This window comes from Petaurus breviceps, unplaced genomic scaffold, assembly GCF_028583685.1.
Source record: "Petaurus breviceps papuanus isolate PSGF00001 unplaced genomic scaffold, PetGlider_PUasm1.0 226, whole genome shotgun sequence".
In the NCBI taxonomy this organism is placed as follows: Eukaryota; Metazoa; Chordata; class Mammalia; order Diprotodontia; family Petauridae; genus Petaurus; species Petaurus breviceps.
In genome coordinates this window covers 9,810,287-9,824,096 of record NW_027185890.1, presented here as the reverse complement: position 1 = coordinate 9,824,096, position 13,810 = coordinate 9,810,287, and the positions used below count along the sequence as shown (strand labels likewise).

Here is a 13,810-nt window from a genome sequence, read left to right as displayed (position 1 = left end):
GCTTTAGATGTGTCTAAAGATATTTAGACTTGTCAAAAATCATGCATTAAGGGATAGAATCACTATTTTAAATTTCTGGTGTTATCACTTACTGTGTGACAGAAATCAAGTCCAGTGCTTTTTCCATTATACCACACTGACTCAATTTTTTTAAAAATTCACTTAATTTATTTATTTTTGTTACATGTTAAGTTCCCATCTCCCTCCCTTCCTCCTGCACTAAAGAGGACCACCATTTCTCTCTCTCTCTCACTCACTCACTCTCACACACATACACACTCACACACTGCAGGGTGGGGAGGGAGACAGTTTGGAATTAAAATGTTATCAAAAAATACACACACACATAACACATATGGGGGGGGGGGGTGCGGTAACACCATACTATGTATACTTCTGTTTATCAGTTCTTTCTCTGGAAGTAGATAACCATCTTCTCTCATAGGTCTTTTATAGTTGATTTGAGTATTTACAATACACAGAATAACTTAGTCGTTCACAGTTGTCTTTCAGACAATATTGTTGTTACTGTATACAGCATTCTCTGGGTTCTTTTCATTTCATTCTTCATTATTTCATGTAAGCCTTTCCGTGTTTTTCTAAAATCAACCAGGACATCATTTCTTAGTAGTATTCCATCACAGTCATATATCACAGTTTGTTTAGCCGTTCTCCACTTGAAGGGCATCTACTCAGTTGCCTGTTCATTGCCACCACAAAGAGAACTGCTGTTAATATTTTAGAACATATACATTTTTTCCTTTTTATTGATCACGTTGGGAAACGGACCTAATAGTAATGTTACCGGGTCAAAAGTTATACAGAGTTTTTAACTCTTTGGGCATAATTCCAGATTGCTCTTCAGAGTGGTTGAATCAATTCACAGTTCTACCAATAGAGTATTAGTGTGCCATTTTTTTCATATCCCCTACAGCATTTGTCCTTTTCCACTTCTCTCATTTTAGCCAATCTAATAGGTATGAGATGATATCCCAAAGTTGTTTTAATTTGCATTTCTTCATACAGATATATATATATCTTTGATTTCTTATCAAAAAACTACTTGTTCTTGTCCTTTTATCATTTATCAATTGGGAAATTGTTCATATTTTTATGAATTTGACAAAGTTCTCTAGCTGTGAAACCTTTATCCAAGAAACTATAAAAATTTCCTCCCTGTTTTTGGCTTTCCTTCTAATCTTGGCTGTCTTGGTTTTATGTGTACAAAAACTTTAATTTATTGTAATCAAATTATCCATTTTATGTCTCACAATGCACTCTATCTCTTGTTTATTCATAAATTGTTCTCTTGTCTATAAGTCTGATAAGTAGCATGTACCATGTTCTTCTAATTTTCTTGTGATAGCTCACTTTATATCTAGGTCATATGTCCTTTTTGACCTTATCTTGGTAAATGGTGTAAGATGTTGGTCTCTACCCAGTTTCTGCCAGACCGCTTTCCAGTTTTCACCAACAACTTTTACCAAATAGTGAATTCTTATCCCCAAAGCTTAAATTTTTGCAAAACACAGAGTTACTATTTGCATTTGCTACTTATTTGATGTCTACTCTGTTCCACTGATTCACCTTTCTGTTTCTTAGCCAGCACCAAATAGATTTGATAATTATTGCCTTGTAATATAGTTTAAAATATGGTACTGTTAAACATTTTTTCTTTACATTTTTAAAATTAGTTCCTTTGATATTCTTAACCTTTTATTTTTCCAAATGAATTTTGTTATTACACACTTTTATCCATATTATGCAAGTGTTTTTTTTTTTGTTTTAGGTAAGGGAAACTTAGTTATCAATAAGGAAATTGCTCCAGGCTACTTGAAGCAGCTTTTTTGTTGAATTTTAAAAATAGGAAGAGATCATATAGTCTATAGTTGGAGAAACTGAGGCCCAGAGAAGTTCAGTAATTTGACCTAGGACTTAAAATAAAAGCCCTAGAGAAAAGGACTTCATAGAAATTAACCTTCGTACTAAAACCTTAGGTTCTTCACAGCTTTCTCTAGTAATGAGAACACTAACTGATGCTATTTCTAATGTGTTACAGGCATTTGCCCTTTTGGTCAAAACAAAGGAAATTCCAAAACCCACCAGCTGCTCTTCATCTCTCTGCAAAGGAGTGTGGTGGGCATGCTGTCAGCAAATCTTCAGAGACCAAATTGGCATCCATAAACATATAGCAGCCCAGCATGCAGGAGATGTTTATCATCAGACCTCTTCTGTTTTAAAGCAACTGGCTGTTGAGAGTGGCCCTCCCAAGCCCAGTGTATCTGCAGACAAGACAGATGGATTAAAAGTGCCCCCTATCTCTAACCATCAAGTGTCTGCTGACTTCCCAGACACAAGCTGCTGTAAGCTTGATGAACTGATGAGGTTAGATTTTCTTTGTTTTGAATTTTTTTAATCTATCCAGTCATTTCAGTAACTGTCACCTACTTAAAATGGTAGATGTTTCAGATATTTTCAGATATACTTATATATTACATCTGGCATTGTTGTCATACTGTAGATACTGTATCTCGTTCGTTTAAGCATAAAACTCCTTTCAAACAGTCATATTTGACAGAATTATTTCTCACATGCATATGAAACACATGGTTCTTACAGTATGCTGAACATAATTTAACTTTTTTTAGGTTATTATGCACATCAATGCACTGTACTATTAATATATTGATATCCTTGGAAGATTGAGACGTATAGGATTGATATTGTATCCTCTTACTCGGTATTTTATCCACCTTCTAACCTTTTCCCTTGGTTTTCCTGAGCTGCTCCAAACTCAGAAGTAGTTTTCTCTTCTTATTCTACTTCTCCCACCAAAATAATAAGGCATCTTTGTAGTGAAGAAGGATTAAACCAAGTCTAGCCAAAGACCTGAAATTATTCCTGATGGACTGGCCACTTTGCCTCCTAGAAGTTAGAAAATTATTCTGGTTGCCTGGTGTCTCCTAGCATTCTTGCCAGAAAGCCAGGAAGCATAGGACAGATACTAGTATACAGGAGGAGATGAGAAAAGGGAACAGCAGAGATTACAGGTGGCAGCAGTATTATGCTTAGGAATGTGGCAGTGCAAGCATCAAACAACAGACACTTTCTTTTTGGAGAAAAGAGTGATGAAGAAGTAGGCAGGACATGTTCTCAGGCTGCAGACTCACAAATCAGCCCTTCACATACCTGAATTCAGTTTTCAGTTCAATATAACAAATATTTATTGAGCACTTGATATGTCCAAGGCATGAGGCAGCCTATGTGTGACACAAACTAAGGGAATTCAAGATTTAATGAGTTGTCAGCTCTGTGAGGGCTAAAGCTGTGTACTACTTATTCTGGGGGCTTCTCCAGCACTCAGCACCGTGTTCTGCACATAGTAAGCCCTATTACACTTAACAAGGAATCTAGCTGAGGGGTAAGAGACCCCTTGTTTTTCCTGGTGACAGCAGGGGGCAGCAGAGTGCCTTACCTGAGAGAAAAAATCTATACCCAAGGGAAGCCTGGTCGTGGTACCTGATGATTCAGGGAGGAAAGAAAGAGGGGGCTAATTAGATTAAGTAGCACCAATCAATCAGACAGGGAGGAAATCCATAGACTGGCATAATTGTGACTCCAGAACAAGCAAATATTTGAAAACTAAATAACAGAGATAAATTTGACACTGACAGACGGTTTTTGAGACCACAAAGAATCATTGTCATTATCACCATCATGTTATGGATTTGGGGCTGGAAGCATTAGAAAATCTTGAAGGTTGCCAGGTCTAACCCCCTCTTTTTATAGATGAGGACACTGAGGCCTAGAGAGATTAAATGATGTGCCCAGAATCATACAGATAGCAAGTGTTGATGCAGAAATTTGAGCCTAATTCTTCCTGATTCTTATTCCGGCAACACCCTGTCAGAGCTTCCTCTATCTCCACTGGGCCAGATATTGGGTTAGAATAATAATAACTGTCATTTGTTACCACTTTAAAGCTTACAAAACCCTTTATGTATGTGTTCTCTTTTGGTCATCAGAACAATTTTTGAGACGCTTCTCTTTTCGTAGAAGGCCAAGGAGGACCAATCTTGAGAAGCAAGAGCCAGGGACAATAAAAAAGAAAAGAGAGAGGCCAATCCCTGGGGCTCCCAGAAAACTAGAGGACCTGTTCAGGACTGAAAAGTGTCACTTGGACATTTGAACTGGGAGAATGTGCTGTTCCCCCCTAATTATCCCCACCTTCATCCTCTTCTATTTCTTTCCTGTTGACCAGTTGAAGCTTACACATAGCCCTCTCCATGTTCCAGTCCCCATCCAATTCCATGCCCACATACACCTCAAACTATTGTTCTTTACCCCTCCCCCCAAGTCGCTATCTTGTGGGATCTCCTGCCCTAGGGTAAAGGAGTCACCACCAATAGATTAGAATTAGAGGAATTTTTTATCTCAATGTTAAGGGAATAATAAGAGTAAAAGTTTTTCTGACCTCTCAAATTGTAATTCTAAACACAGTTCCCCCTAGACTCAGTCAATAACAAGCATTTATTAAGTGCCCACTATGTTCCTGACTAGGTGCTAGGTATGCAAATATAAACAATAAAACAATACTGACTCTCAAAGAGTTTATATTCCTATAGGGAAGACATGTACATAAATAAGTATACACAGAATAAAGAGGAGATAATTAAATATAAGTTAACTTAGGATGACAGATGCAAAAATACTCTTCAATAAGGTGGAAATGGGAAGGGAGGACTGTAGCAGCAAGCACCCCAAGCATGTCCTCAGGGTTTGCTGCCCATACAGGTTCTTGGATCTGCTTTGTTAAAGGAAAGCAACTCAAAATGGGTTAACAAGCTTACTTTAATCAGTCAGACATATATCGTTTACCTTGTTCAGGGGAAAAGGTCAGCACCCCGAACTTCAAAGTATACAGGCAGAATTATCAAGACAGAAACAGATCAAGTAGACAGATTTCCAAACTGTCCAACCATTACATCCATACCCAGTCAACATCTGGGTTTCCACATCTGGGTTTTTCAAAGCCGGGGGGGGTGGGGGTTGGACAACGGCTTCCCAGAATACAGATCAAATCACAGAACACTTCTCAAAGTGAGCCCCCAAAACAAAGCCTCACATCAGGGCTTATATAGCCTTCTCCTGGCTCAGAGAATGTAACAACCTTATTGACCCACTGGACAATCAAAAAGTATCTACTGAAAAACAAGCCTCCCTCCCCAGGCTTCAGGTGCACTTTAGTCTAGGAGCAGGGAAGATCTTCCAAATTTGCATTCCCATTACAAGGACATGGGAGATAGTGAGTGCAGAGGTACAGACAGGGGTGGAGCCATGAGAAACAGGAGGAGGCCAGTGTGACTGGATCACAGAGTAAGGAAACCAGAGTAATATACAGTGAGCCTGGAAAGGTAAACTGAGACCAGATTGTGAAAGACTTGAAAAGCCAAACAGAGAAGTCTACATTGTCCCAGAAGCAAAAGAATTATAAAACATTATTATATTTGGTTATGTCAGGTTCTGTAGTATTGTAAACGCAGTACACTCCAAGAACATTGTCAACTAAATAGACTTCTGTTGGTTAACCTGGGATCTTCGCCATCCTTATACTGTTTCTATGGGGAAATGCTCTCAACCACTTTATGAACAGACTTTTAGAATACAGTCCCTGTATTAGTTGAAGACTTTATATTCAAGCAGTCTCTGGGTAACTATCTAGAATGCTGTAGAAAGGATTGATGCAGTGGGTTGAAATAGATGATTTCTATAGGGCCTTTTACCTGAAAAAGGGACCTAAATAAAAATTAATTTTCAAAACTAAATAAATTCTGCAGTTATTCAAGTCTGTTGTTATCAAATTTCATTTCTGTCCCAAAGGTTTTTTAAGACTGCTTTAAAGTGAACACAACATAGTAAGCAACTGTGGTGGGTTTTTTTTTCCCTCCAGGTCTAATGGATGCCAAGAAATGTCATTTAAAAAGCTCTTTGTTTAGCTTCACTGTCATTGACTTAAGTTAGTTACCAATTCCTTAGTGAATACATGAAAAAGAGTGAATTATCTCTCTTTGGGATACAAAAGCAATACACTGATACCTCCATTAAGGAATCTTGTGGGAACAGAGCTCCTTTATGATGAATTCATTTGAGGCAGAGCAAGCGTTCTTAGCTACATATGATAAAAGTACCTTGGTAAACTGATTCTCTGCTAACCCTAGATAAAGTTGTGGAACCTCCCCTTTTGTTCCCATGGTGGTAACCCCTACTTCTAGAATCTCTCTGTTTCAGTTCTTTATGCTCAATTCATCCTTGCTATCAAATCAAGGAAGGATATGATGTCAGTCATATATATAACCTTTTGTTGACTACACTTAAGTTTAAATAGACTTCACTATTTCTTGCACTAGTATCTACATTTGAAGCTTGATATCTTTAACTGTGAGAGAAATTTTCAAAATCAGTAAGAAGGTGAGAAGAAGATTTGTGGAACAAAGAGGCCCCAGAAATAATTTGTGGTCTTACTCTATTTAGTTATCTCCTTCCCCACCTTCCCTAAGGTGGACAGACCTACATTAGGCAGTCTTGCTATTGTGGATCAAAGGAATCTATCTCTTATTTCGGTTTCACCTGGGGTCTGGAACTCACTCTGTCCTAGGAAAGGTACTTTAGCCAACATCTTCCCCCAAGCCCTCTGTCCCAAGACTCCCAGTTGTGTATTCCAGATGTTTTCATCCTGTAGTCCCCCAGAGACAATGTCCACTTTCCTTCTATATTATTCCTACCTGTGGTGATGAAGTTTCTGACCTTTAAAAAAATTATCTTTGTAATACACTATCTTTGTCATTAGAAATATAGCTATTTAGGGTCGGCTAGGTGGCGCAATGAGTAAGAGCACCAGCCCCAGAGTCGGGAGGATCCAAGATCGGTTCTGGCCTCAGATGCTTAACACCCACACAAAAAAACTGGCCATGTAACCTTGGGCAAGTTACTTAACCCCAATTGCTTTAAAAAAAAAGAAAGAAATATAGCTATTTAAGATACATTTCTTTGTAGGAATTTAAATCTCATTGGGGAGACACAAGGGAAAAATTTGCCCAGTAATATGAGAGGACATACAGTAAGTAAGTGCTAGATTGTGTGCTGCAGAGAAAGGGGTAGTTGATAAACTCCAAAATAGGTAGGAAGGCATCATAGAAGACAGGGTTTGATGTGGGTCTTAAAGAATGATTACCTTTCAATGAGAAAGGGGAGAGAAGACAAAGGTGGGCATAAGCTGTGCTAGTTACAGCTTAGTTTCTGACCTTAGTTAGATTCCAGCTAGAGATGTGGTACTGATTGTGACTTTCTTGCTTTGGCTCCTGATTTTCCTGTTTGTTTTTGTTTGATCTTTTTGCAGTGCACAGGATAGCAATCAGGGAGTAGTACTATTATATTATTGTTACTGTGATGTAGAGGATCCAGAGTGGCTTTGTGCTTGGCAGAAAGCTTTGTGCCAACATCTGCACCTCACAGGAAAGGTAAGATTTTATCCAGCTGACATTTCCTACATTTTTACTTTGGTGTAATCATTATAAGGGCAAGCCCCCATTGAAAGAAAATCTCATAGACAAAATTTAACATACAAATTTCATTAGTGCAGAAGAATTCATTGTGGAGTTTGTTAACTATTGAAATTCTAGTGTTCATTTAGAATACAGCTTAGTTTTATAAAACCTTGGTTTAGGTACAGCTTTTGAAGAATACCTGATGTGGAAAGTGAGATTCACATATATTTTCTTTGTCACTGCCCCAGTGACACTAGTGGTAGGGAGTTTCAGCTTATCTTTTGCTATCTAATGAAACTAATGGCCTTTTGTGACAGTGTTTTTTAAGAAATGGGTCCATTATTTAATTTCTCCCTGGACAGGCAGTGAAGCATGTTGGAAGAGTGCTAGATTTGTAGTCTGAAGGCCTGGGTTCTAAAACTACCTCTGCTACCTCCTGCTTGTATGACTTTGCACGAGTTACTTGACCCTCTGCACTAAAATGACCTACCATGAGGGATTTGAACTAGGTGGGCTCTGAGGTACATGAGACAGATGAGTATAGCTATAAATCTGAGACTGTGGGCTTTGTCTCCCCTGGCCATCGCCTTCAAGCAGCTCATAAAATTTCTCCTCACTTTGTGCCTCCATAGGGTTTTTATGAGGAAACCCTTTTGTTAACTATAAAGTACTATATAAATGTGAACTATTATTGTATAAATATGCCCTAGAGGCAGTGTAATACAGGGAAAGAGTGCTGGATTTCTAGGGCATGGTGGTAATCCCTTCTCTGAGGGAGGCTGGCATTCAAACCAAGACAGGCACCAGCATGGTGAACTCGAAGAATACCTAAGACTGAAAATGAAGCATATTTAAGCTTCAGTATCAGTCAAAGGAGGTTGAATCTGTGAGTGGCATCTGCACTTTTTAATCTGGGCAAGACAGGGAAGTGGTACGGTCTTTTTAAAAACAAAACTTTTTTTTTTAAGAGAAATACAGCATGCAGACCAAGGTAGGCGACAGTCCTGCTGTACTACTCTGCCATAGCTGAGAACTGTGCATGAAATATTGTGTGCTATGGTTTAGGAAGGAATCAGACAAACAGCAGCCTATTCAGAAAAGGGCAGACAGGGTGTACAGCTGATGCAAGACAGGTGATACAAGGAAATGGGGATATTTGAGCTAGAGAAAAGATGACTTGGGCAGAAGAACATGGCAGCTCTCTTTCTAAGGAATTAAAAACTATTACATGAGAGGGATTAAACGTTGTCTTCTTGGCCCCGAAAGGAAAAATTAGGAATGAGGGATAGAAACCAGATTTAGGTTAAACAGGGGAAACTTGGTAAAAATTTGAGCTGTTCTTAAGTGTACTGGGTGAACTCAGGCAGCACCATGCAGTGGCTTGGGTATGGTTATATGTAATCTCTATAATAGAAATGTTAAGAGGAGATTCCTGTTGAGGTATGGGTTGAACTAGATGATCTCTAAAAGTTCCTTCCAAATCTGAGATTATGAATCAACAATTATGTTAGCCAGAAAATTAAACTTAGGTTAACTGGAAAATTTAGCTCATCAGAATGAAGTAACTAAATAAATTATTAAGCTTATTGCTATGTTCATTCAGCTCTCTGCCTTGATACAAGTGGTGAACTGCACAGAACTAAGCATAGATCCCTAGAATCCTTTACCAGGGATCTCCCTCCAAGGTGACAGGGACTGTCTTTTGGTCTATTCATTTTCCAGCTTTCAGACCCATCCAACTGTATTATCATCTACCCCACATTTCTTAACTTTATCTAGAAGGATAGAATGATAAAGAGTTTTTGTCAAATCTTTTGCTGAAATCCAAGTTAACTATATTTTTGGAATTCCCCTGATTTGCCTGTCTAGTAACTGTCAGAAAAGGAAATTAGTTTAGACAGGCAGGACTTCTTCCTGAAAAATCTCTACTGGCTTCTCCTTCTACATGCTTACAAACCATCACTTTAAAAATACCTTCTAGAATTTTTACAGCTATCAATCAATTCCTCTAGCCCTGAAATTGTCCTACTAAATTTTTAAAATTTTCTTTTGGTTATACATGTTCAGTGCTCAGTTACGCATTTTTAGAAATGTAACTTTTTTTTTCCATTAAGAAGCACTTAACCACAAACAGAAAACTATAAAAAACAATTAATGTAGAAACAAACTGTTTCATCTAAAAATACGTAATTGGGAGATGAACCAGTATATCTGTACACAGCTGAAAAAGTGCCCACGTAGTTTGAAATAGTTCTCCAAAAAAAAAAGTCATTTCTAAGGGCAAAATTAAATCTTCCTCCAAGATTTCACATAAGTAAAAAGTAGTGTGCTTCAGAAATCCATATGAAATGACAAGAATATTTTTAAAATAAGTTTTAGTTGAAAACAGTTTTTAAAAATCTAGAACTGATTTTAAAAAATCAGTGAGGCACATGGAAAATATATATTGAAATCTCAGATTCAAGGGGTGGCTAGGTGGCACAGTGAATAGAGCATCGGTCCTGGAGTCAGGAGGACAAAAGTTCAAATCCGGCCTCAGACACTTAACACAAAAACTAGCCATGTGACCTTAGGCAAGTCACTTAACCCCAATTGCCCTCCCAAAAAAGAGACAAGAAAACCCACATTCGATTCAAAGAGGCAATAATGCAAATACAAGTTTCATCTTTCCCTTGAGTTCCTTAGTCTAATGGAATTGGAGTGAAGCCAAATCAGTTTGGGGTTTTTTTCTTTCATATCAAAATTGAAACTTTTCTAGGTTGAAACCACAGAACAGAATGCTTCATGAGTTCATCCCATTTTTATACTACTGTTAAAAAAAATTCCCCAGAAGGGAATGTTCCAGCTGTTTCCTGATCTTTTTGGAGTCACAGCTTTTGCAGTATTTGTCATTTTCCGTGGTGAAATTTCCATAGTACATTACCTACTTCCTAACTTTGATATAATATGCTATAACTGAGTTCACATTGTTATGAAAATCAGTTATTGTAACGTAATCTAATACAGTGCCTTTGGAGGATGTTGAGGTTACTAAAGTACTCTTCAATAATTGACTTTTACAAAGTTTTTCTGTCTTCTCAGTTGTTTGGTTATTGATGCTATATTTTATACACAATTCTAAGTCAGTGCATCTGAGGGTAGTTGCATCTCATTGTTTTCCTTGCCAGTGAGAGGCCTTTTTCCTTTATTTCCAGGTTCATAACTATACCCTTAATAGTTGAGGTAAGTGTGGCCTCCAGATAAGTGAAGCATTACTATTTGGTTTCTTCCACTCTCTAGCAATGGCTTTATCCTATGCCTCTGCCCCAAGGACTCTCATAACTCTCTAATATTAGCCAGGTAACTAACCTCTCTTATGTTTAAGTTACTCCATTATGAAGGGATTTATGATTTTGCCTGTAATTTCAAGTCATAAGGTTTGTATTTGTATCTCACTGTCCTGTATTCTGTCGCACTCTGGTTTCATGGAGAGTAGAACTGATCTTTGATTCATTCTGATAGCACATTAATATAGTATCATAACTTTTACCTTTCCCCAATGTTTAAAGGAACAGTATAGAGGAACTTAACAGAAGTGATGTCAGATTGACTTCTTGATCTTCATTTTGCAGAACTGGTGTATCTGTGTATATAATCACTTTAAAATGTCAGGGAATGATACCCCTTAAGTTCCAGAATTGAATGAAATGTTTTTTAAGTGCATAGTATATATGCCTGTAAGTACTGTAAAACCATAAACTGTTTACAGTTTTAAACTGTAAATCTGTAAAAATAATTTCAAATTCTCATGAATTGGTATATTAGAGCATTAACATTGATAATAGCAATAATAATTTAGATTATACTTGAATAGCTGTGATTGGATGGAATTCAGTAATCAGATCTTAGAACCCTTCCAAAAAATTTAATAACTGAGTCCCTGTTGGCCCTGGTTATAAGACAGTATCACATGTAAGGTTGCTAAGAGAGACATAGACCCTAACGTACCATTTCAGCAAAGCTCTGATCCTGAATCAGGGAAAAGAAAGAAAGGAACCAAAAGAATGTAGTGAACATAGAATCATTTTAGAGAAAGAAAGGTTTGAAATTAAATCTAAAAGATGCATTTATTTATAATAGGATTTTCAAATCTTGAATTTGTAGAAACACTGCACACAAAAAGGATCTCTTTTTTATGCCAGTTGATGTAGGCAGTTCTCAGAATTCATTTCCATAGCCAAATATCCACTCAGGTTAGGTAAAATATTAGTCTGCCCAGGATTTTCAGTGGAAATATAAATATTTCTTCCCTAGCCACAGATCACTATTAGATGTCCCATAATAGAACATATGGTAGCCCAGTTGTATGTATTCTCTCTTGATGGAGTTGATGGTTTAGTGGTTCTGGTGCAGAAAATTAACAGAACAATATCATTGTATTCTGGTGAGCGCTGATTTTTAACTTTGCCATTTTTAAATATTTTAGATTCGAATTGCTACAGAAGGAATCAATGGAACAGTGGGTGGGAGCAGATTAGCAACTGATCTTTATATGGAGGCAATGCTTTCTCATCCTTTGTTTAAGAATATCTTATGTAAGGAAGATTTCAAGGTAAGAGCAATGGGAATAAAAATCACTTTAGCTATCTTTTTGTCTTCTGTAAATGATCATTTTCATACTGATATGTAACATTATAACTTCAATTAATAAGAACCCAGATAATGAGGGACTCTATCTGTGATTTCACCAGCATAAGGAGCTAACTGATGAGGAAACTCCTTTTACCAACACAAACCAGCACCTTCTCTGTAGTTTATAGTCTTAGAGAGTTACCCACAATGCTGAATGACTTTTGCAGGGTCTTGTAGCCAGTATGTTTCATAGGCAGGCAATCACTAGGCCTTGCTGTACCTCTCAGTAACTTTGAAATAATCAGAATCTTTTGGGCATTTTGCTTTTAGAGGAGAAAAGGGGCAAATTCTAAGGAAACAAAATAACAAACAGTTTTATTTTTTTAACAGCCTTTCTGGATGAAGACAGATTCAGTCAAAATCTACTACCTTTTATATATGTGGTATTAAAGAAAATGAATTTTCTCAGGTCAGAATGATGAACCTAAGAGGCAGTAAAATCCTCCAAACACAGTTGTGTTCACTGTACTACAATTACTAAGTCAGAATAGCATCATAATTTATTTTAGCAAGATTTTCCAAAAGTTTTCATGCTTTAATTGCACTTTTTCTTTTACTACATAATACTCTTATTACAAGAATATTCCAGTTAACTGAATTTTTTACTAGTTTTTGTTATCTTCAGATTTATAAACTATTTTTGTTACCCCTGGTCCTCTCAGATTCTGTCATTTCATTTTTCTTCTGAAATTCTTTAATATCCAATCGATTTCCTCCATAATAGGATACAAACTAACTTTATTTAGTAGGTTGCGGTACATGAAATTTCAGTGTATAAATGAATAGAAGCATAAGTCTTCCATGGAGGAGATGATAGGGACAGAAACATTTTGAGAAGAGAGATTTGGGGATGATCTATTATATGTATAATTTTGAGGCAATGTAGTCAAACCATTTAAGTGGCAGGGCTTCAGTTTCATTTCATACTGGATGACCTCTTTGGCCTGTTCTAGCCCTAAAACTATGATACCCTTATTTTATATGATACCCTTTTTTTATGTGACACACTCCACTCCCATCATATTTAAGTAGTGTTCATTGGAAGTAGAACATCTCTTTCTAACACTTTCCAAGGTCCTGAGGCAATTTAAGGAAAGTATTTAGTACAATGAGACCTGTGATATTGTAACAAGTTTCACCATAGTAATAGTCTAAGAAGTGAAAGAAGACAAATAACATTAGTGCTTCTTGTTTAGTTTCTGCAGGCTATTCCAGTGAAATTTGTTTTCCAGTTTTTATTTTAGACTTTCTTTCATTTTTGTATTTAGGAAACCTGTTTATGAAAAGGTCAGATTTTCCATCTGTTTGAAATGACTGGAATATGCAAGCCACTTTATGAATTTGTGTTACATTGTTCTGTACATTAAAATTCATGTATTTGGTTCTTGTCTTAGGACCCGAATGGGGAAGGAGTGGAGGGCTGCAGGGGGTTTGACTCTGAGGAAGAAAAGACTGTATTCTTTGTTTTTCATTGACTAGACCAGCAAAGGAGGAACTTACTGTTTTCTAGGACTTCGTGTTGGTGTGTTTGAAGAAATTGTGCCCATGGGAATCAATCCCAGTGTGATCTCCTACAAAAATCCTGGTAGGCTTAT

General features: G+C 37.1%; 1 protein-coding gene across 4 annotated transcripts in view; it reads left to right on the top strand.

Moving 5' to 3' along the window:
* TSTD2 (thiosulfate sulfurtransferase like domain containing 2) overlaps positions 1-13,810 on the top strand; it is a 38,669-nt gene that overhangs the window by 13,191 nt on the left and 11,668 nt on the right. For 3 of the 4 annotated variants that reach the window (XM_069095356.1, XM_069095355.1, XM_069095357.1), the window contains 4 exons: positions 2,060-2,385; positions 7,397-7,517; positions 12,010-12,135; positions 13,695-13,800. In XM_069095356.1, the coding sequence (XP_068951457.1) occupies positions 2,060-2,385; positions 7,397-7,517; positions 12,010-12,135; positions 13,695-13,800 (679 nt within the window). The remainder of the gene's footprint in view (positions 1-2,059; positions 2,386-7,396; positions 7,518-12,009; positions 12,136-13,694; positions 13,801-13,810) is intronic. The other variant, XM_069095358.1, reaches the window with a different exon arrangement.